General features: G+C 45.5%; 2 protein-coding genes and 1 long non-coding RNA gene across 7 annotated transcripts; 1 reads left to right on the top strand and 2 right to left on the bottom strand.

Moving 5' to 3' along the window:
- Nucleotides 1-374: 374 nt before the first annotated feature.
- LOC140104798 (uncharacterized) lies at nt 375-4,287 on the bottom strand. Of its 5 annotated transcripts, none has more exons than XR_011850413.1 (5): nt 3,520-4,287; nt 1,690-1,787; nt 1,202-1,344; nt 1,023-1,105; nt 375-505 (listed from the first exon to the last, which is right to left on the bottom strand). XR_011850413.1 is itself a non-coding variant. In XM_072128491.1 (5 exons), exons 1-4 carry the CDS (start codon nt 3,812-3,814, stop codon nt 1,025-1,027), a joined length of 873 nt encoding a protein of 290 aa, XP_071984592.1. In that variant the 5' UTR covers nt 3,815-4,285; the 3' UTR covers nt 375-505; nt 1,023-1,024. The 5 variants fall into 5 exon arrangements, 2 of the variants coding, with proteins under 2 accessions (XP_071984592.1, XP_071984593.1); XR_011850414.1 differs by having other exon boundaries at nt 1,690-1,853; nt 3,264-4,278; XR_011850415.1 differs by having other exon boundaries at nt 1,690-1,853; nt 3,520-4,278.
- An 87-nt stretch (nt 4,288-4,374) lies between these two features.
- On the top strand, nt 4,375-5,991 carry LOC140104799 (uncharacterized). Its single transcript, XR_011850416.1, has 2 exons — nt 4,375-4,446; nt 5,668-5,991. It is a non-coding gene; the product is annotated as an uncharacterized lncRNA (long non-coding RNA).
- A 194-nt stretch (nt 5,992-6,185) lies between these two features.
- TMF1 (TATA element modulatory factor 1) lies at nt 6,186-23,582 on the bottom strand. Its single transcript, XM_072128490.1, has 17 exons — nt 23,270-23,582; nt 19,760-20,955; nt 18,461-18,564; nt 17,928-18,054; nt 15,198-15,303; nt 14,920-15,062; nt 13,462-13,628; nt 13,058-13,214; nt 12,514-12,606; nt 11,199-11,355; nt 10,728-10,920; nt 9,204-9,273; nt 9,037-9,129; nt 8,307-8,426; nt 8,066-8,224; nt 7,854-7,979; nt 6,186-6,423 (listed from the first exon to the last, which is right to left on the bottom strand). Exons 1-17 carry the CDS (start codon nt 23,409-23,411, stop codon nt 6,280-6,282), a joined length of 3,297 nt encoding a protein of 1,098 aa, XP_071984591.1. The 5' UTR covers nt 23,412-23,582; the 3' UTR covers nt 6,186-6,279.
- Nucleotides 23,583-24,133: the final 551 nt, after the last annotated feature.

Raw genomic sequence — 24,133 nt, 5'->3', positions numbered from 1 at the left:
GTTTAAAAACGGACCAAAAACGCCATGTGTGGCATCACCCTTAGACCCATGTGCTCCCCCTGGTCAGGTGGTAGCACCTCTCCAATCACACTCCAGTTTACAACACAGCCACATAATTGGATAACATCCTAAACCCATGTAACTATTGCCTTTCCAGGCAGAGGATACAGCTGCTATTACCTGAGATCTACCTGCATTATCCCCTGGGTGAGTTGCGCAGGCTCATCAGATGGATAAGGGTGGCGGCACACATGGCATTTTGAACCCGTTTTTGGGCTGTTTTTAAGCAGTGCGTTAAAAAACGCATGCATATTTTCCGTTTTTGTCAGTTTTTCCCCAATTATGATAACAAAACTTGTGAAGAAAAACTAAAAGAGTTTTGAGTTTAGTTTATTTGAGTCATCTCTGCATTTCTCCGATCCTCCAGGCGCAGGCGCCATCCGTCATCCTCCTCAGCTTTCTCTCAGCACTCGGTCAGGATGGGGTCGTGTCTCTGCACCGAATCCTAAAGCACAGATGACAATGTATCAGTCCCATATAATAAGGATGGATGTCATGTATCTGCCTGGATGTAGTATAGACATTCACTAGCACATAGCGCCCTCTACTGGCCATGTGTGATATTACAGATCACCAATGTGTCCATGGATTTGGGTTATTTTCTTACATGTCTATAAATAAAGGGGTAAAGTCTGGATCATCAGCCTCATGTGATCTGACATTACTCATAAGGGAAACGAAAGCAGCGTCCCTAATGTTTGGAGAACTGGTCACCAGTGAAGAAAACTGTGCACAAGACATCAGCAACACATCACTGGCCTCATCAGTAATCTCTGCTGAGGCCGGTGATTCTCTGCTGTTGTCTCGTGCACATATTTAATTGCCGCAGAGCAGGAAGCAGGGACCATCGGGGAGGAGCAGAGCCGAGGTGCTGGATTTGACAAGGCAAAGTACATCAGATTTCACCAAATCCACAGAGTTTCTAATATTTATCTAATATTTTATAACAAACTGCTACTCACCCTCATCCGGAGGCGCAGGTAAGTAATGTGATGATTTCTCGTGCAGGGAGGGAGCGCGGTATTTTTGGGTTCCCAATGTGGAGCTGGAGGATGAGATAGAACGATGGGTGTTACATCCAGCAGCAGGAGCTACGGCCATCACTGAGGACACGGCCTCATATACAGTCACACAGTATCACCTGTAACTGGACTTCTCCTCTTATATATGATTTTTCAGAATTGAAGATGCCGGAGCCGGTTCTGACCCATATAGATTCCTGTTGTTGACTGTCTGACTTGGTCATCAGGCCATAAAGTGGATGATGGGAATCCTTCTCCTTCTCTATGTATAGAAAGACAGAAGTGGATGGAAAATCAAAGGAGACAATGAAGTGGTTCAGGTAATAGATGATAGATGATCACAGCTACATTCAGGTCACACATGTTATGCCTAGTGTTGGTAGTGACAGCGCCCCCTATGGATGACCCATTGGAGGGAAATGCTGCAGATATTCCTTCTACAATTCCACAGCGGAATATCTGCAGCATTTGCCATAGAAGCAGAATGGATAAGACTTTAGAAGTTTCCATCCACAGATACATCGGATCAGATCTGTACAAGGTCCGGGGATGTTGTGGATTTTCAGTGAAATACATAAGGCCAAATTCTCAGTAAGTCCAGACTTACCCCCAGCACACGGCCGCCGTCCTCTCCTGACTTTGTCTTCTCTGATGTCTTTCTCATGTGATGGGACAGGAGCCTCCGTGTCTTCAAGGCTTTCAGAGCTGCAGGAGGTCGGTGAGGACGTCAGGGAGGACAATATTTAGTGGTTGGTCTTGACTCTGGTAGATCTTTAGAGGAGGATTTAGGGATGATGCTTTCTTTACGCTCTGGAGGCTGAGATCTTATAAGATCTTATCAGTTGTGTGATTTTTGAGGTTGAGGAGGGATCAGCTTCAAGCGGCAATGCAGACATACACATCACATACAGTGGGGTGTACATTGGGGTTAGGGGAGGATGCACGACCAGGTCAAGGTAATGGGGGTTTCCTTCCACCCATAACATTCTACCTAGCAACAAATTGATTGCCTATCCCCACCCCTGACCCCTTCTTCCACTGCACTGGTCACTAGGGTGACTATTCTGCTAAATGGGTGCCTGGTCCCACATAAATGGGGATAGTGACAGGGATGGTAAGATCTCAGTGCTCTGTGCAGGAATATGGGGAACAAAGATGTTAAGGTAGTTTTTGGGATGGGGGGGCAGTGGAACAGGGGGCTAGGTTGGGTTGTAGGGGAAGGAATAGAGATGAACTCTTGGTGTAGGTTGGGGTTTGTAGGGAAGGGGTATTGAAAGGGGTGTAACTTTGGGGTTTGGGGGGGGGGGCACAGGGGTGTATAGAGGGCCATTTTTTGAAGGAGAGGGCAGGTATTGGACAGGGAGGGTAGAATGGGGTGACAAGCAGACACTGGAGTTTTTGACTCTGCTGAGGATGACAAGTCCGGTCCCACTTAAGGCAGCAGTAAGTGGTCATGTAAGTCCAGTTACAGCCCTAATGGTGGCCGACTGCCTGATCCATCAGCTCTAGTATACACAGCCAGCAATACAGAGGTATCTGCAGAATATTACTGTCTGTACAGGTCACAGCCGCTACTGTCCTAGGACTGAGAACTTTTGTCAGTCCCAATACAGCAGCAGTACAAGTACACATAGATGGAGAGCTGCTCCACCTCAGTGGCAAAGCAAAATGAGCATGAAAAATGTACAAAAGAAAATACTTGGTAGAGGCAAAAATTACCTGTGGCTTGTTTTATAATTTAAAAAATAAAATAAAGCTATAATTCACGCACTGGTCGGGGCAGGCAGTGATAAAGGAGTGCGAGTAAACAGGCAGAGATCAGGGCAGGCAGCAAACATGCATCGTCAAAAAACAGTCCGAGATCAGGGCAGGCAGCTAACATGCTTGAGCGATAATCAGTCCGAGGTCGGGGCAGGCAGCTAACATGCTTGAGCGATAATCAGTCCGAGGTCGGGGCAGGCAGCTAACATGCTTGAGCGATAATCAGTCCGAGGTCGGGGCAGGCAGCTAACATGCTTGAGCGATAATCAGTCCGAGGTCGGGGCAGGCAGCAGTCCAAAAACGTAATCCATTTAACAAGCCAAGGTCAATACCAGAATATCAGTCAGTGGCAGCTGGGGCACGTGATGTTACTGAAGATGACTCAACCACTAGATGTTATCAGGGCTGTAAGGACATTACCTGATGGAACACGCTCTGATAGTAGCTGAGCGTTGGTACCATATACAGTTGCCTCTATCCCTCACACAGTATCTGTGGCGTTTTTTCCGCTCTGTGGTCAGCAGGTTTCTCAGGGGTAGATAACCGCCAAGCACCAGAGGGTGACACACATGACCTGCAGTTGCCTTCCTGCGAGATGGTTTGGCATATGGCGCACTGCGGATGATCGATCTGGAAGATGGTCTCCTGGGATGTGGGATAGGCCTCTGCTCCTCACCTGATGTTACGGTGGGCTCGGGTACCGGTAGATCCTTCCGCTCCTGTAAATCCATGCAGGTCTTAGGTGCAGGTGGAAGCGGTGGTCGTGTCTTCAGTCGGAGGTATCGGCCAGGCTCCTGTTGAGGTGCTACAAACAGGTTTTTGATATATGGCACGATACTGCCCAACGCTGCGGTAAGTTGTCCAAAAATGCCGGACTGCCTTTGGTGCTGTTCAGGCTTTCGGCTGTATGGAAGGCCCCCGGGACGATGGAGGTGTCTCCGGGGTTGGATCTTGCCTCCAGCAGCAGCCATTTGGCCGCCGCCTCCTCAACACACAAAGATGAGCTGTGTGCGAGTGATCCAAAAAAACCGTCAAAAACTGAAAAAATAAAACTATAAAAAAAATAAATAGCAAAAGTAAAAGCCCAACCGGACAAACGCTTATTCAGCAAGAAAGTGCTCAGCGCCTCCAATCTCCCCGATACCTGCCTCGCACTGACCGTCCCAGCCGAGGATTCCAGGATCGGGGGGCAACGGGTCTATGACGGCATTAACCACACATGGCAACCGGGTTCTACAACCGTGTAAACAACGTTGGTTCCCATGACACCAGGGCTGGTACTAGTTATTACTGTAGGGTAGAAAATACCGGTCCAGATCATGGGCAGGAGCAACGATACAGATTTGGGGCAGCAGTAACCCCCAATGTGCACTTCCTCCATCTTCTCTGCTCCATGATGAGAGATCAGTCCATGTACATGCATGTAGCTGAGAGCAGAGCATGCTGGGATCTGTAGTGCACATTTCCAGTAATAACAACTGTCACTTTTTTAAATAAAGTCTGTTGATTTTTTTTTTTTTTATTCAGGAGGACGGCAGCCGTACAGGGGTGTTACACTCCATATACATATACTCCATATACCAAATAGTGACCTGATCTATAGGTGACGTAATAAAGGAGAGGACAGGGCAAGGCTCAGGGTGATCAGACGTCTTTAATGGGAAGCAATGTCAGATGGTGGAGCCATATACCATCATCATTATATGTAATAAATAGTGGGTGGTGATCCCATATCCATTCACTTTACCAGGGATTTAGAGGGGGTGTCCACTACTCAGGACTCTCCTCGAACAGATTACAGCTTCGCATGAGCCGTCCCATATTATACATATAACCTATATCAGTGATGGCGAACCTTTTAGAGACCAAGTGCCCAAACTACAACCAAAAGCCACATATTTTTGCCAAAGTGCCAAATGCTAATTTAAAGTAACTTATTGATCCCTGCTGTGTCACAGATTCAAACGTATTTGCGTCCTGAAGACACCAATACAGTAGAAAGATGGAGAAATTCCATCTAAGGTAGCCTTAACAGGATGAATCACAGGAACTGAGGAGGGGCTTCAATGATAATCCAGCTCTGTCCACACCTCTACGCTCCTCCTCTACTTCAAGTCACTATAAAATAGTTCTGAACACGGCACTTTCTGGGCTTCCTGTGACTGCAGGAGGAGGAGTCCTGAATGGTGACCTCTATGCTGGGTGATGGCCTGGGTGCCCACAGAGAGGGCTCAGAGTGCCACCTCTGGCACCCGTGCCATAGGTTCACCACCACTGACCTATATGAATGGGCACTGAGTAATTCTTCATTTCTCCTGCGGAGGCGCTGCAGGTCAGATCATCACTTTCTGCTGGGGTGTCCCATATATTATATCTGGGGCTGAATTAGGGATCATCAAGAGAAGAGAACTCCCCCCTATAAAGTGCTGAGGTGCAAACAGTAAAAGATAAAAATATTTCTATATAATCCCCCAGGGGTTTCATCCTAAAATCAATCACATTATTTGTTGAGAAATATCTACATCTTAGTTTTCACCAGGACGGTGACGCTACAGACACCATAACATCTTATCCATAGTGATAGGGGATGAGAGGAGCCTCTCTGTATACCGAATACCGGGTGATACCCTCTGTAATCCTGGCCACAACGGTGGTCACCCAAATGTTCCAGAACTTTATCAAAATAAAACATGTCTTAAAGGCGATGTTCACTTTTGGAAGCATCTTTGTTGTATTGTTTCCTCCTTAAATAAGGCAGTAACACAAACAAACAATCTTCTTCAAAGGAGCTGAACCCCCTTTCCTTATGTTCCTAAATTTGCAGAACACACCCCGAGGAGCAGGTGACCAGACACGTCCTTCAACCAATTCAAGCCTACAAGTTTTCCTTGTGGATGTTTGAGGATCAGTATATCGTACCAGCAGTTTAGCAAATTTAGCAGACTACAAACGATCCCGGAGTAGTCAGATCCTGCAGTCATACTCCGGTCTCTCCTGCGGACACATGATTGGTAGAAGAAATAGGAAGCAGAAAGGAGTGAAACTTAAAATCATGATCCGACTACATCGGGTCTATTTGTAGTCTGCAACCATGGAAACGCATAAGTCTGCATAGGAGCTGTATACTCAGCATAATAGGAAACGTTTTCACAATAAAAAATAAGACGTATCCCAAATACACAGAACTGTATTTGTATTATAGGAACCTTAAAAATATCTGGATTTTGGACAGAGCAAATTTAAATACTACACAAATAATTTAAGAGCGATCTGGGTGGTGGGTGGGGTGGGGGAATAGAGGATCGGGTGCCATATCCACATGCAGCAAATAGAAATCATCTCTGAATGTACAGTCATCTTTTATACAGGGACCGGGAGCCACATTTACAAGAGGGACAAAAGTTTCTAGATAAAATGCAGAGTGTCTTCTAGACGACTACTTGAGTCTTTGTTGTAAAAGTTCATCTATTTGGGTCTTGTACATATTTTTCACGTCCTCCAGGTCGAGGCGAAGTTCTTCCGCCTCCTCGGCTTTCTCTCCGTACATCTGCAGGATGGTGTTGTATCTCTGGTCCAAATCCTAAAAAACAAGGATCAGGAGATGTAGAAAGGATCAATGTGATGTATCCAACTATAAACAGACTGCAGTGTAAGGATTTACCAGCTCATAGCGCCCTCTGCTGGCCATGTGTGGCATTACACACCCACGTAGTCATCTTACCACATTATAAATTAAAAGGGATGAGAGACGAATAAATAAAGTGAAATATATTAACTCATTCCTTCAATGCCTGCCCTGCATTCCCCCTAGACCGCAGCAATGTCTTCCTATTCATAGTGCAGACAATCACTGGCCTCAGCAGTCATACAGATCACCGCCGCTGAGTCCAGTGACCACCACCATGACCACTGGAAAGTCAGAGGATTAAAGATGTACAGCAGGTTTTCTTTATAGTAGTGTCCCACAAAACTACACAAATAACAGCTCAATGCAACAGCTGGAACCCCCATGATGGGAAGACTAAATCCCCAGAAATCCACTACTCAAACACTACTGTTATCTACTACTATCTCCTGGATAACAGAAAATTTATTTTCACTGAACAACCCCTTCAATTCCAGACACCCAGGAAATCTACCATGATAAACCAGGGGGATTACGCATAGATCCAGACACCGGGACTGTAGTAATCTTGTTATCCATGGCCTCCTTCCTTGTAAAATTTTGTTAAAGGGGTTTTCCCACAAACAGAAGTTAGACCCTATATCCACAGGATAGTGCCTAACTTGCTGATTAGTGGAGGTGGGGTCTCAGTGTTGAGACCCCCACAAATAACGAAAACGAGGGGTTCGATGTGGTACCACGTTCCTCCATCTCGTCCCTAGTCGCTCCGTTAGATTATGAACAATCTGTCCGTGAACAATCGCCCTGCCCTGCAGGGCATTTTTCATGGACAGATAGAGATCACATCACCCTCCATCCGCGGCCATGTTATAGACAGGAATGTCCGGCTGATGAGGTAAAAGGCAGGAGACATCACTTTACATATCAGGGAAGCGGAGCAGAACTATTAATAGATGTATAGTGGTAAATTACCTAATATCCTGCCCCACCTACACTTACACACACATTACAAAAACATGAGGTAAAGTGGCCAACCCCTTTAATAAGCACTACCCCCCCCCCTTCCTCTGTGTGCCCTCTACTGCCAAGATAACAGCAGGCAGAGGGAGCAGGGTGGAGTGTGCCTGAAGCTACAGCTTGAAGGTGCTCTGGTAACATCCCCCAGAATCCCTTTGGCTCATTAGCATCATTTTAAAAGTTGAATTTAGGACAAGGGAGGCTATGGATAACAAATATAAGAAGATCACGGTCCCTGGATCTATGAGTAAGTGCCCCTGGTTTATCATGGTGGATTACCATCAGACCGGCAGATGAGCTCATGGTCTGAGCGGGTTCTGTTCTCTCTAGTGGAGATGTGTGTGATACAAGTAATGACAATCACTTACCCTCATCTGGAGGCGCAGCTTAGGGATCTCCTTCACCTTCTCCTCTAGTTCATCGTTGAGATTATTTAACTTGACGACTTCTTCGGCGAGGATGGAGCGAGTTTTTTCCAGGTTAACAATTTCCAGCTGAGAGAAAACATAACATTGTATTACTAAGAAATGCCATTACTCTGTGGCTCATAACCCCATGTCAGGACTGGCACCAGCATTACCTGTAGGTGGGCGATCTCCCCTTCTCTCAGCTTTAGCTGTGACTGTAGGTTTTCGATGACGCTGGAGCCGGCGCCCATCCTCACAGCGTCGTATAGGTTGCTGCTGCTGCTGCTGACGGACATGGTCATGGGGCCATAGAGCGAGTCGTGGGAATCCTCCTACACGTGTACATAGTAGGGGTTAATGGGGACGATTCCCTGCAGCTTCTCTCAGGACACAGAGGAGAAAACAATTCATTACCTGCGACAGGAGCGACGTCTGTAAACCTGAAAAATCTGCTCCACTGATTGAACTGGACCGGGACAATGTTGGGGTGACGGCACCAGTCTCAGGGGTGGGGAATCCATAAGATTTACGCTCCTTAAAATAGGCCGGAGAAGTCATTTAGGTGGATGAGTAGGTACAAAAAAAAAAATAAAAATGACCAAGACATAGGCTTATCCCAGTCATGGCCACATTATGCCTTTGTGGTACACAGATCAAGGATGAAAGTAATAATCTATAGGACAAATTCTAACACCCCCATATTACAGAATGGAGCAGTAGGCCCCAGGCTTGACCTGGCACTTCACAAGAATGGGGGTGTCTGGGTCTCATTAATTGCTGATCAGCGGTGGTCCCAGCAATCAGACCCTCACTGGTCACACTAAATAGAGAACAACTTGGCTCAACCCCTTTAAGCAGCAAAAAGAAATTGTAACTAATCTGTGGAACCAATTTCTCTCCCATACTGCCGTGTACTGCAGAGACTCTGCTCCTTCCCTGACAAGCCGGACAGAAACCTATTCCTATTGCACTTCAGTTAATAGAGGATCATTATTCTGAGACTTGCCTGTGAGGAGAGTGACTGAGCGTGTGTGTCCACCAGAGCTCAGCTCATTAGGTGGTCATACACAGTGATGTACACCATGTAAGGAACAAGCCATTGCTGAAACCAATGGGAATATGCACAATGAGGACTACAAGCTACCTTTTCTTTGGCGGCCTCCTGGGCCAGCAGGACCTTCTTCTTCTCTTGTTCCACCCTCATCTTCTCCATCTCCAGTTGGCTGTTTAGCAAAGTCTACAAACAAGGTCCAGATTAGAAGGGTCCAGGATACAAGAGACACTAGGAAGGAAACAGATCTGCAGTCTCACCTTTTCCCTTTTAGCTTCTTCCACAGTTTTCTTGTACTCCATCTTCAGATTTTCCAATTCCACCTGATTCCTGGAAAGATGGAATATATATGAGACATTAGAACAGAAGGAGAAGACTGCCCTCTACTGGCAGCCCTTGTGAATTGCAACTTCTGAATGCAAATTATGCATCAGCCATACATTTTGTGACCAAATAAAACCATATTTTCACAGAAATTATTCATATAGAGTCTTTATTTTCTGAATGTAGCAGTTGCTAACAGCATTTGGAGAGACGCTTTACTGCAGCCCTGTGGTTCACTGGAACCTGTAATCTAAGGATGATACAGTGACTTCTATTGGAGGGTATAATGGGCATGCTTTATACCTGTGCCAAGAGCATTGGGCAGAAAGAAAATAGAAGGAAAGCCTCAGCAGAGACCATCTGTGTGTTATCTATAGATAGATGTGTCTTATTTGTCATTGTAATCCTAATATTATGACTGACAACGATCTCCACAGAACAGGAAGTGCAAGAATTATTCTAAGGCTCCAAGATTTCTTCTAAATAGAGTTAATGACATAAGTTTAAGGGGTTCTTCGGTCATAGCAAATTAGGCCCCATGTCCGATCCATTGTACCCCCATTGCACCGGAGACGACACATGCGCCGGCTGTTCTATTCATCCCTATGAAGCTGAAGGAGATGGATGAGAGCGGCGCTCGGCTACGTCAGCCTCAGAGATAAATGGAGCAGATGGCGCATGAGCGAATGGCTTCTCTGGTCATTTCAGGTGCTATGGGGGTACAACGGAACCCCTTTCTTGTGATTTGTTGGGGTCTCATCATGGAGACCCACATCGATCAACAAGTTAGGCCCTATCCTGTGGATTGATCTTAACCTGCCATCTCCGGAGAACCCCTTTAACCCCTTACCGTACTAACATGTCACACCTTGGCTGCGGGTGTATGGAGAGCACTCATTGGCATAGGGGATTGGATCGTCGCTCCCCGTGACGTCATTGGGGAGCAACGATTTGTTACCATGACAGCCTCGCGTCATACAAAGACTGTCTGATTTTAGCCGATCACAATGTGCACTTTGCACACTGTGATAGATGATGTGGAGAATCACCATATACTGCCATACTGTAGTATAGATTTTTGAAGGTGGGGAGTGAAAAATGGAAACGCAAAAACTAAAAAAGGGCATCGGCGTTAAAGGGTAATGAAGTGCATCACAATATTTGTGACAGGGTTCTGGCACTTTGCAATCTTACCCCTACAAAGGGAAACAATGAGCTTGTTTATGGGCATCAGTAATGCTGAACATGCACAATGTGGCCGCAGCCCAGAGGTTTAGCTACAAGTATTCATGTTATAATTTATAGCTATTACTCTGATAAACATGGAGCAAATTCTTTCCATTAGGCCGTGTGACCGCAAAATCTGTGCCAACTGCTTCAAGGATTTCATGACATCAAGTATATACAGAGGCAAGGATTGCCAGTATATCCTCCAACATCTGCTCTTACACAACCAGTACCTGCTGTGGTCTTCCTCCATCTTGGACAACCTGGACTTCTCCACCTCTAGCTGAGCTTGGAAGCGGCTCTTCTCTTGGCGGAGGAGGCTATTTTGGGACTCCATGGCGGAGATTTGAGTTTTTACAGACAGGAGCTCCTCTGTTGCTGCTCGCTCCTTCTCTATGGCAGATGCAAGCCAGGTCTGTGATTCAGCTATAAGAGGAGGAGACACGGTCACAAAGAGGAGGTAGAGGGGGCACAACTCATGGTGATTATATACCGGAGCTAAAACCACAGCAAAATCCATGTGCTTATATAAAAGGGTTAAAATCTATGTACTTGCACCTAGACCTGATGTACACATTGATATTTCAGTAATCTTAGATTATTCAGCAGCCCCCATCACATCTATAGCAGCGAGTGCCGAGTGTCTTTCTCTTTGGAGTCGATATTCTCCTCCCATAGTTTAAACATTTATGAAATGTTCTTACTGAGTCGATCAGAAAGATTCTTCTCCAGCTTCTCCCAGGATGTGGTCTGAGCCGCCAGCGTTGCCTGCAGGTTCTCAATCTGCCTCAGTAATGGCCGAGTAGCGGAGGTGACACTTTGACTCAGCTCCTGATTCCTGGCTTCACCTTCTTGAAGTCTCTGCAAGACACAAGTTGGGACGATCAGATACAGTGGAATGGATGTTATAGTGTAGTGAAACTGTTACACGCCTTATAATGTCCAATCTGAGAGCTGGAGATGATAAACGGAGCCGAGCTCTGTGATATAGAGACGTAGATGATCGGCAGCAGGATTTCACGACTGCCGTACAGCTATATGCATTCCCTGTGCAGATTGCATGTGTATTCATTTTATGACAATGGCAAACTTCTCTTGGACTGTGGCACTTGAAAAAGCTCTCCTGGTGTCATATTAAAGAACTGGAGATAACCACTGTTAAATTTGCTATTCTATCAAGTTAAAAGTCTCACAAAAAGTCAAAATTGTTATCATATGTAAAGTGAACAAAACTGCAAAAATTGACCTGGACATTCAGGCACCAATGATCTTTGATTAAAAAGGGGTTAAAACCGCACGCTCATAGCCCCCATAAACTTGCACTGTGCATGGGCACGCTGCATGCACTGTGAATGTACTAGGGTGAGGGGGCGCTCGCTTCCTAGGGACATGACAGTGATGTGGACCCCCTGCCTGTCGATGTCCAAAGGCCAAAACGACACACAAACAAGACCTGTTTGCTGCCCGTTTAGCACTTATAGCGTGTACATAAAGTTTAAGTTCTGGGAGACAGAAAGGGGCGATGTATCACTGGTTAATTTGTCTAAGTTTGCCATTGTTTTGGTACAAATGCTGATTTGCAACTTTCCATTGCGCCAAATGAACATAGGACAGAGCAAAGTCACTGTCACATAGACCCTGCTTGCACCAAATTAATTATTTGCATAGACTAAAATTGACAATAGGACTGAATTTATGAATTGCAACTCTATTTTTTCGGAAATTGACGGCATTCCCCACCCTGGTCTATGTGCTGCGACTTTTGATAGAATTTTGTGACTTTATCCGACAGTCGCAAACAACCTCCCTTGCATTAGACTATTGCCAGCAAATTTATCAAGGGCCAAAGCCACCTGAATGAATCTGACGGCAGTGGATCTCCGAAGACGGGTATAAAAGGCTCGTAAGGAGCCGCCTAATGATAATTTACCCCAGTGAGTCCTGATTGCAAAGGTCATGGCCTTTTAACCAGGCAAATAGTCTGAAAGTGAAGCTGCATTTGCAGCATTTAAACATTACCTGTTGCAATTCTGCAATTTCTTGCCGCAGATAATCCTCCTTCCTCGCAGCTTGTTGCTCTCCCCTCTGCAGCGCCACCCGCAGATCAGCCACCTGGGAAATTGACAAAAGATGAATAAACAAAATCCTTGTCTGTTGTTGTAGTGCTTTGCATTGTGAATAACTTGTTTATGAAAAAGTTAAATGTGATATTCTGCTTATTTCTACATAGGTTCAAGAGGTAGATCCTTTATCGGATATTTTTGGCATATCCTATGGTTATACCACAAAGGTCCCCCTTAGGAGCACTCATTAAAACTGCAGATACTTTCATTTACTTATATTGCAGTGATCCAGAGTTGGGCGTACTGAGCCCTGCAAGAATAGGACCCGCTATATATTTTGAGGCCGATGCACCCAGGCTGTAGGCATAACCCTACAGAAGTACTTGAAGATGCGGCCTGTAGAAACAATGGCTAGAAAACATCATAAAACATTGTTCTGGTGCAGGGGGCCTTAAACTGACGTTTACTCCTCCATCTACATAGAGTAAGAAGGCTCCTACCTGTATGGCCAAGGCCTCCTGCTGCTTCTGTGACTCCTCCTTTGCTTTCTCCAGCGCTAAACACATCTCCTCTTTGGCTTTGATTTCACAGCTTAGCGCCACCTCCTGGGCTTCACTGGCTTTTGTGGCATTGGCTTTATGCAGTTCTGCGAGCTCCCTGAGATAAAAGCATGACAGTATAAGGCTCTACTAACATACGGGGGTTGTGTCAGTCCTGTGCTCCATTGACTTCTGCGGGACAGATATGGAGCAGATAAGGGGAAATAGTGATAAACAGATTGTGGGGAGTTCAATAACCGAGACAACCCCCCCCCCACCACCACCACCACCACCACCACCATGTATTGATGCCAGATACAGAGAAACTTCAGCCATTGCTGGTATCAGATATGGCGACTTCTCACCTGTAGGAGCTGTCCAGAGCGGCCTGAACACTGCGGTTCCTCTCCTGGATTTCTTCCAGCTCGGCCTGTAGTCTTCCCACATCCTTCTCCTGTCTCTCCACCACACTGTTCAGCTTTCTGATGTTCTCCCGGTGCTGCTTCTCAACCTCTTCCTTACCATCTAATGTCTATATAAAAGCAGAAGAGACACGGATTATTCAGCACAATACAAGCTCAGGATGAGCTACATATGCCATGTGGCCTGTGTCATCTATATGTGATCCAGGTCATTATATGCCTGGTCATGTGATGTCACACAGGTGTACGGCTCGTTATATCGCTGGTCATGTGATGTCACACAGGTGTACGGCTCGTTATATCGCTGGTCATGTGATGTCACACAGGTGTACGGCTCGTTATATCGCTGGTCATGTGATGTCACACAGGTCATGTATATGTGATCCAGGAAATCGCGACTATAATAAGTAAAAGACTTAAAGTGTAAGTGGGAGCTATAGATCTCAGTAGACAGTGCCATGCTGCAGCACATGTACAGTGGTTTGTATGTAACCCATAGGTCACCCCCAAATGTGAACAATCCCTAAAAGGGGTTATACACTTTATGCACATTACAGAAAATAATTGATATGGTTTGTGTTAGAAAGTTCTACAATTTCCCAATATACTTTCTGTATCAATTCCTCACGGTTTTCTGGATCTCTGCTTGCTGTATTTCTATATGAAGTTTCTGTGTTTACACAAGTGCACGGCTCATTATATCGCTAGTCACACAGGTGCACAGCTTGTTATATCCCTGGGCATGTGATGTCACACAAGTGCACGGGTTGTTATATCCCTGGTCATGTGATGTCACACAGGTGCACGGCTCATTATATTGCTAGTCACGTGATGTCACACAGGTGCATAGCTTGTTATATCCCTGGTCATGTGATGTCACACAGGTGCACGGCTCATTATATCCCTGGTCATGTGATGTCACACAGGTGCACAGCTCATTATATTGCTAGTCATGTTATATCACACAAGTGCACAGCTCATTATATTGCTAGTCATGTGATGTCACACAGGTGCACGGCTCATTATATTGCTAGTCATGTGATGTCACACAGGTGCACAGCTTGTTATATCCCTGGTCATGTGATGTCACACAGGGGCACAGCTCGTTATATCCCTGGTCATGTGATGTCACACCGGTGCACGGGTCGATAGCCTCGCACAGCTTTGATTACACTGTGTGAGATCACATGACCATGGACACTTGATTATCTACAGGAAGTAAATGATGAAGCTTCCTACTGCATGACAGCAAGCAGAGATCTAGGAAACCATGAGAAATTGATACAGTAAGTATATTGGAAAATTTAAGAACTTTTCATTACACAAACAATATCAATTATTTGCTGGAATGTGCTTACAGTGCACAACCCCTTTAAATTCTATGTAATAGTTACAAAGCACCTGTTTTAGGAGCTGTAATTCTTCCTCCAGCTCTCGGATCTTCGTGCTTTGCTTATTGATCGTTTTCTCGTGCTCCTTCTCCTTGGTTCGCAGCTTCTTGATGATGGTGGAATTGTGGAGTTGTTGTTTGGAAAGTTTCTCTCCTGTATGAGCAGAAGATGTAATATGGAGTCAGAGGCGGGAGGATAGGATCTTTTTCTTGCTAATGAATGAAGTTACTAATTCACATACAACAGATCAGTCCGGCCCTATGACCCATCCTTCATCCATCCACTCACCTTCCTCCATGAGCCCTTTAATCTGCTCATCCTTCTCCCTCATTATCTCAGCCGTCTCGCTGGACTTCAGTCTGGTCGCCAGCTCCTCCTTCATTGCTTTGACATCCTGAGAATTTATTAAGTTTATTGTGAATGTATAATCGAGGAGCCATGACCTTGTGCCTATTATCATGTTAGGCGAGAACTTTCAAAAGCTAAAATGTCTTAAAGGGGTTTTCCCACGTACAAAAGTTAGACCCTACCCGTGTTGTACCCCTCGTCACTCCGTCAAACTTATCCATGGGATATATTGCTGATCAGTGGGGGTCTTATTGCTGAGGGGTCTCCGTTGGACTCTTCATCGCTCCATGAGAGTAATGAAGCAGATGGCCGCACATGACAGTTCTGCTCCATTAATCTCTATGGAACTGACGGAGATCAGTGAGCGATACGCTCGGCAATTTCCGTCAGCTCCATAGAGATTAATGGAGAACGGTCACGCGCGGCCATCTGCTCCATCAGTCGAGACGGAGACCCCTCAGCAATGAGACCCCCACAGATCAGCGAGTTAGGCCCTATCCCGTGGATAGGGCCTAACTTTTGTTCGTGGGGGAAAACCCCTTTAACCCTTTAGTGCATCAGGGTGTATTTGGTACATTCACATGTGGTTGCAGATATATGAAGAGGGTTCACAGGCTAAGCCCTCTACATACACACCAAATATGTATAATGTAGCAAACACCCGTCTCTAACATGCCACCACTTTGGGGTGAATCTTTTCCACCAGAGCAGCCATCCGAAGCCTTGACATCCAGGAGTCTATGGGAGACTGTCAGGCCTGTCATGTAACACAATGTTATAGATCTGTATAAAATTCCCATATACTGCAATACAGTGGTATACCAGTATATGTTAAGATCGATAAGACCCCCCTAGGGGTGTAGCTTTGTACCGTGTTAGCCATGGAGAGCAGAAGAAGAGTGAAGAAATCAGATGATACCTTTTTGAGGATAACTGAGTATATTTGATGGGGAGCTTTCGAGAGGACTAGTTCTATTTGTCAGACATGATATTAACATCATAGACTGACATATTTTTGCAATGAGATCCGTTTGGAATTTCCACATCAAGTGGTAAAACAACAATGTAAATGCCTCATGTTTATGCAGCCCCTATCGTCTATAGCACCTAGAAACCGGTTTCATATTAACCGGTTCGCGACCGCCCGCCGTGTATTCACGGCGGTTGCGTTCCGATGCATGGAGAGGGCTGGCGGGCCGAGCCCTCTCCATAGCCGGTAAGTCTCTGCTGCATATTGCAGCAAAGGCTTACCGGTAACACCGGTGTTTTCTTGCTGATCGCCGCCGGCGGCTTCAAACAGATGGCGGCGCATGGGTGCCGCCATCTTTCCGAGGATCGCCTCTCCCCGTGACGTCATCGGGGAGCGGCGATCCGTCGCCATGGTAGCTTCGGGTCTCACGAAGACCCGAAGCTACTTCGGGTTAACCCATTCATTAGAATGTGCTATCAGCTCCTCAATGTATGAGGAGTAAAATCCCCATATACTGCCATACTGTAGTATGGCAGTATATGATAGGATCGATCAGACAGCCTAGGGTTAAAGTACCCTAGGGAGTATGAAAAATAGTAAAAATAAAAAAAAAAGTTAAAAAAAAAAATTATAATAAAAAAAACCTAAAAATTCAAATCACCCCCCTTTCCCTAGAACTGATATAAATATAAATAAACAGTAAAAATCATAAACACATCAGGTATCGACGCGTCCGAAAATGCCCGATCTATCAAAATATAATAACGTTTTTTCACTGCGTTTAACCCCGTAACGGAAAATCGCATCCAAAGTCAAAACTGGCACTTTTTTGCCATTTAAAAAAAAAATAAAAAATTCTATAAAAAGTGATCAAAAGGTCATACAGTCCTAAAAATAATATCATTGAAAACATCATCAAAAGTCGCAAAAGATGACACCACCCTCAACTCCATACAACGAAGTATGGAAAAGTTATAAGCACAAGAAGACGTAAAAATAAAAAAAAAATTTTTGTTCATGAGGTTTTAATTTTTGTAAATGTATGAAAACATTATAAAACCTATACAAATTTGGTATCCCTGTGATCGTACCGACCCAAAGAATAAATTAGATGCGTCATTTGTGGCGTGAAGTGAAAGCCGTAATATCCAAGCCCACAAGAATACGACACAAATGCGGTTTTTCACCATTTTCACTGCATTTGGAATTTTTTTCCCACTTCCCAGTACATGGCATGGAATATTCAATGTGATCACTATGAAGTGCAATTTGTTACGCAAAAAACGAGCCGTCACATAGCTTTTTAGGTGTAAAAATAAAAAAGTTATAGATTTTTGAAGGTGGGGAGTGAAAAATGGAAATGAAAAAACGGGAAAGGGCCCGGTCCTTAACCGGTTAAAGATAAGGATCTCCTCTTCCAGATCACATCAGGCTAATGTGAAAATGAGGTGAGAAGGGTCACATTTGCCTGACTTTGGGGGAGATATTTTAATAGATAAATGAGTGAGATTTCACATAAAAGAGGGAATTCTGGAAAGGACATTTTATACCTGACCTGAGGGGGCTGATAGTTTAGTGGGGTAAAACCTGGTGACGATTTTGTGTCCGATGTGGATGCAGCTTTATGCCTTGTGTGGCCTCAAACCTGTGACTGATCTCCAATAAGGCCTCATATAGGTTTATATATGTTTTGTACTTACCTTTTTGGCAGAGTCTCTCTCCTTACACGCCAGCTGTGCCCTCCTCTCGGCCTCCGCTATCCGATGTGTAAACTCTTCTTTCAGCAATGAAACGCTGCTACTTTCTTCTTTGACCCGGACAAGTTCACTGCAAAAGGAGCCAAACAAATTCACTTACAGAACATATCCAAAAGGATGAGAGGACCAAGACTGATTCCTGTGGGCAACTGCCCCTCTATTTAGCAGTTTTGTAAAATATTCATTGAATCTCAATGATAGAAACAGCCCTCACAGCCCATAGTAACCAGTCATAATCCATCTAAAAGTGGATGGACAACTTTGTAAAGTCATTCCCTATCCACGTGATACAGGATAACCTGCTGCTCAGTGGGGGTGCGACCGCTGGGGCTTCCATTGATCACGAGTGCATTATTATGCATAGTGCATGATTGTTTCAATGTAATTTCTGGGGATGAGGCCAGTTACCCCATTCTCCCCATAGCCGAATACCAGGTTTAGTAATACTCCCATCATCCACACACACTTGGACTTACTCTCGGAGGTTGTCCAGGGTCTCTTCTAGAAGTGCCTTCTCCTTGCTGACAGATAACAGTTGTGTTTCTCTCTTCTCTAAGCGGCTATTGAGCTCATTGATAATCTGTACAGAGAGAAAATGAGAACATAAGGAACGAGAGTGATCAAATTTTACAATGATTTTATAAAAGACGGAGTTGCTGTGGTGTACAAGTAACAGACATGAACCTTGTCTTGTATGGGATCTATTTTTTTTAGGGGTCCTTTACTTGGAACCCCTTTAACACCCACAATGTAGAACTGTTTTGGGTCACAACTCAACCAACACTCTCATACATTAGTTGTGATCTGAATGACTTCAATTACTGTTTCACTTGTTTAATCTCCCCAAATGTTTCCCTAGCTAAACTACATGATAAAATAGGGGATAGAACGACTTTAAAGGGATAGTATGGAATCTGAATTTTTTGATAGGGCATAGGGGTCGGAGAGGGAGGGGCAGGGGGAGTAATATTGAACTGAAGATGGTTGCATTTGAAGCAACAATCACCATGCGGCCTCTCAACTTGAGCAGAGAAGAGTCATATTTGTCTGAGATAAATCATTTGCACATGACTATGGGAGCAGCTTGGCCAGTGTTTGCCTGAAGCAGTGACCTGAACAGCATTGGAAAGTTACTGAGCTGCCAGCTCTCTAAATCGAGGACCTGTAAATTGTAAATTTTTCTATTGGCGGAGTCTAGGAAGCTTCTGGACAGCGCGCCATCAGAAAACCTGATTGTAGATGCCCTTTAAATAGATTTTCTATTATGGGACCCCCTTTCTCAGGATTGCTGGGGACAATAGGTGAGGGTCCCGCAGTCAGACCCTCAGTGATCACCTTGTTATCCCCTATACCGTGGATAGGCACAGTGAACCCCCTGGTACACACAGGCAATGCTTGTAAACTAATTGCAGTCTCCATAGGTTCCCACCATGACATCAGCATTCACTGTACAGAGTGTTTAGTGCACATTCAGGAGACTTTCCTGCCAGTATTTGTGGCTGCACAAGGGGAAGGGGTGTATTTTATGGTTTCTTATATCATTGCACGTCGGAAGGGGGTGACAATGATGACAAAAGGATCTGCTGGGGGAGGGGGTGTCTGACACAACTAGTGTGCAGGTGGATGAGCCAGGCAGGAGGACAGTGTATGGTGTACAATATTCCGGCTGATAACAGCCTAACGTCTCTGAAATTGACCTGGATCTGCAGACAAAGCATAAAAGGAGCAGGAAGTGGAATATTCTGCACTCAGGGTGTTGTCTTGGCTTTTGTTACCTTTTGCATATCTTCCATCGTATAATCAAGCCTTGGCTGGTTGTCAGTCTCCTGCTCCTCCCCTGACGCTCCCTGCTGGACCAGATCCGGCTCCTGAGTCTGTAGTGCGGTGACCAGGAGATCCGGTTGCTCTGAATTGACAGGGGTGGCGCTCCTTCCGCTCTCCTCCATCTCTATGTCCTCGGTGGAGTGCACAAGTAGTGTTGTCTCGTTCAGTTCCTCATCGGATTTGCTCTCCGTGGAGCTGGTAATTTCCAGACTGGGGATGGAAGTGCTGACCGCAATAGCGACCAGGGTGCACCCCCTTCCCGGTAGTTCGTCATCAGAATTGATTTCGCTCACGCTGCGACTGTCCAGGGACTGAACACTGAAGGAGTCTATCCTTTCAAAGGCATCGGAGGAAGAGCAGCTTTCCGTCATCTTAGGGAATTCATCCAGTCGGCCATACTCAACGGATGGGGACAGGAGCTGGAAGGAATTCTGCATCAAGCTGAGGTTTCCCTTGGAGTCCGTCACTTCCTGCCTGGAGCTGACTGAGCTCTCGCTTATGACGCTCTCGTGGTCTAGCACCTCAATGTCACTAGTTGTAGAGGTCCCGGAGGAGAAAGTGCTGATGGGAGGTGATGGGGTATTAGTCTGACGGTCCTCAAGCTTTTGGTCCTTAAGATCCAACCCACTGTCCTTACTTTCTGGCTGAACCGTTGTAGAAGAAGCAATGGCATCTTCTTCTGACTTTGGGTCTAAGTGTCCTTTTAGATCCTCAGAGCAGTCACTAGTTTCCTGAATGGTCTTTTCCAGGTCACATTTCTCCTCTTCCGTTTCCTCCTCTAATGGCGACTTCTCTGCTATTTCCAAGTCTTGGACTTGATGATCCGGCTCCTCCTTCTCTTGCAGCTTATAACCGGACCCGTTGTCCTCCTTCGGTTTGATTATAGGCTTGGGTGCGTTTTCCTTTACTTCTTCTTTGGGTCTTTGAGATTTGGTGGGAGGTGTAGACACCACAGAACTAACCGTCACAGGTTTAACCTCCGGTGACGAGAGGAAGGCACTGAAAAAGTTTTCGGACTCGTCCACCACGGTTCTCCTGACAGGTTTGGTGATGGCTGTCGGTGATAAGATGACCTGGGTTTGAGCCTCCTCCGATAATCCTCCCCAGTTGGAATTTTCCCAGCTCCCCTTGATGGAAGAACCGCTGCCTGTAGGCAAGAAGAAAAGATAATAGTTACATAAAGTGATATAAAACTTATTACATAATCAACACCATAGATGGAAACACAACATCAACTTTCTTTTACCCTCACAACTTGCTTTTTACACTTCCTTGACATCTCTAAGGTTCACGTTGTTCCTTCACATGACAAGAAAAGATGAAACAGGAGGAGAAATGTAAACACCTGCACACAATACACAGGCAGGAGGACTAGAGACGTCACAGTAAGAATAAGTTCTCATTGTTCCTATTGAATGAGCAAAGTCACCTTGACTCGCATCACCAATTTGGCTCCAGGATGAAATACTTAGAAAATAATGTGACAGCAAATCCCCCTAACACTCCATCTATAGTACATGCATGCTCCATTTGTCCAGGTGGGCAAGTGTTCTCAGTCAGGAAAGGGAGGAATGACGCCAGATACCTCGACGACAGATGGGTGCAAGTTAAGGCTCTAGAACAAAGGGTTAGGCATGTCTACCTCCTTATGCAACCAGGGAAATGTTGGGGCCATCCCATACACATTAGTTACTAACAGACCATCTATGTGTCTGGTCACTACAAGTTATCCCCATGCCAAATGCTATGGAACATCATTATAATTAGAGGCTAACCCCAAAGATCACAGTGGTCCCTAAACAAATACAGTGACTGGCCGCACATGTTCGGTATGACGTAGCTGCGTCCTCTTGATCCATGGGGGTCCTATGGTTGGGGAGGGAATAGCTTGTTGTGACTAGCCAACTCATTTAAAACAAGATTTCAGCAGAAATTATCCCAGAAAATGAGAGCTGCTGAGAAATCTAATTCCAAGAGACTTCTATGGCTTCTACATCCCCTGGCATGAGGGCTGGGTATAGAGGTGCAGGGCTTACTGCCCCTCATATCAACCTCACCCTGAACTATATGGAGGGAATTGAGGGTTACTAGATATAATTCACAACATATCCAGCGTGTCCATAGGATTATATATCATTATATAATGATTGTATTGTTAATGTGCTCTATGAACACTGGCCCCCCCAGACTGAGGGGCCCGAATGCCAGAGCACGGCTGCGTCTACAAGTCCATGTCACACCGAGGTTGGTCCAGATCACTAGTAGCTTTATGTATGAAAAGTGAAGGGGGACACTGCGCCCCTCTTATTCTTAGGATCAGGGGCGTCTCCTTTAAATCCTAAAGATGCCATATCCTGGTAATGTCTCATATTTTCAAGGGGTTAAATAACCAAGTAAATAATGCTACATCAATGACATGCAATACTTAACCCTAAAACACAATAACATAGACGAGGGGGCCTGGCCAATGCCTAGAGATGACAGGACTCAGGGATGTGGTTATCAGGCAGGAGATTAGGAATGTTTTGATGAAAACAAAGTAGTAAACAAATACCAAAAAAAGCAATACACTGGAACTGGGGGAAACGGCCAAGACACCTCTCAGCTCATAGAGGGACAAAGCAACAGCACAGCTACCTCCGAAACAATGGAGGTAGCATTGCCACCTTGGAGTCATGGCCACCTATGATCTCCTGCATGGTCAAAGTGACCGTATAGCCAAGTTATAGACCCTAAAGATCTAGATTGTGGAGTCATGGAGGGTTATGATGATTTGGAGTTTCTATAAAGTGCAAAACCGGAGGATATGATCTCTACTTGGCCAGCGCTGCTCCACCTGTAATCCTCATCTCTGCTACAGCGGCAATATACAGGACGATCCCTATTCTCAAACCTTTTACTCTACAGCTGCTGCAAAATTACAACTCTCAGCATCCCCGGACAGCTGCAGGAGCGGGGGTTTTGCAGAGGCCGCTATAGATCGTCTGTCATCACCTACTAATGTCCTATCCTGTAGATCAGGCTTCATAACTGCATGAGGAGCCACAAATCTCCAAAAGACAAGCTCTGGCCTCATGGTGATCACATGCAGCCCCCCGTTCTGACCATTACATGGGCTTTACAAAATGATGGCGGTTTTCTTCCATAAACAAAAAAAATATTGCAGCTCAGGTGTATAGAAATTGGTGGAACTAAGCTGCAATACCAAGAAGTACCCCTGGTCAGGGGTGGCGCTGTTTGTGGCAGAAAACAACCAGGTTTTCCAGGTCGTGGACAACCCCTTTAAAGCTCCACTTCACATACATGTAACTCTTCTGTAGATAGTTTTGGATAATGTTCTTCTATAACCGGAATTGTAGCATTCCAGAAACACTGAGAAGCAGAGACATGAGGACCACCCACTATTCTACAGGAGAGGGCACGGTGGAGCTCCCCTCTAAGGGCACAGGCCGCTGACGTACCGTCCTCATAGGGGGTGATGATGGAGTCAGCCCAGGCCGTCTCATCCTCCTTGATATCCAGCACTCGGTCTATGGACTTCTGGGCCTGGGACAGCGCCTGTTTGGCGAAGCTTGAGAGCTGTGAGGCGTTAAACCAGCTCATGGTGCCGGTCCCGCCGCCTCCTCCCCCGGGATCCCGTCACACAGCAGCCGCCGCTCCTCCAGCACTTCCCGAACACGTAGCAGTAAACAAACCCCGTCTTGACGTCATGACAGCGCGCCCAGAGGCGTTCTCTACGCCGGTCAGCTGACTGCCGTGACGTCATCGTCAAGCGACGCTGAGATTCCAGGAGGCGTCATGTGACCAACCAGCTAATACAGGGGCGGGGCGACTGTCACCGAGAGCTGTGGAGGAATTCTATGTTCTCTATAGCAACCAATCACGGCCCTGCTTTAATTTCCTGTAATCCTCCTTGTAAATGAAAGCTGCGCTGTAATTGGTTTCTTATAGTACAATTGTTATAACTCCTTTATTATTATTATTATTCTATAGTTGCACTTAAAGGGATTGTCCAGACTTTTGATTTTAGGGTTCATTTGTTAAAATAAGTAGTGGATAGAATATAAGCGGGGTTTAGGGTGAATGATTTAGGCTTCCTTCATTATTAGAGGCCGGGCTCTATATCTGTGTGCAGCTTGCAAACAGAGGCCAGAGCGGTGATTTATCACCTTTAAATGACTCTCATTACGCACAGTATACCCGACCCATGTAATCTTAGCTGCTGCAGAACCACTTTGACTCTTCTAATCTGCAGCCTTCACCTTGCTGTAAATTATCTGTACACTTGGAATCATGAAACAAAAACATTGTTTTTCGAGATATTT

This window comes from Engystomops pustulosus, chromosome 10 (assembly GCF_040894005.1).
Source record: "Engystomops pustulosus chromosome 10, aEngPut4.maternal, whole genome shotgun sequence".
NCBI lineage: Eukaryota > Metazoa > Chordata > Amphibia > Anura > Leptodactylidae > Engystomops > Engystomops pustulosus.
This window is presented reverse-complemented; position numbering and strand designations above follow the sequence as displayed.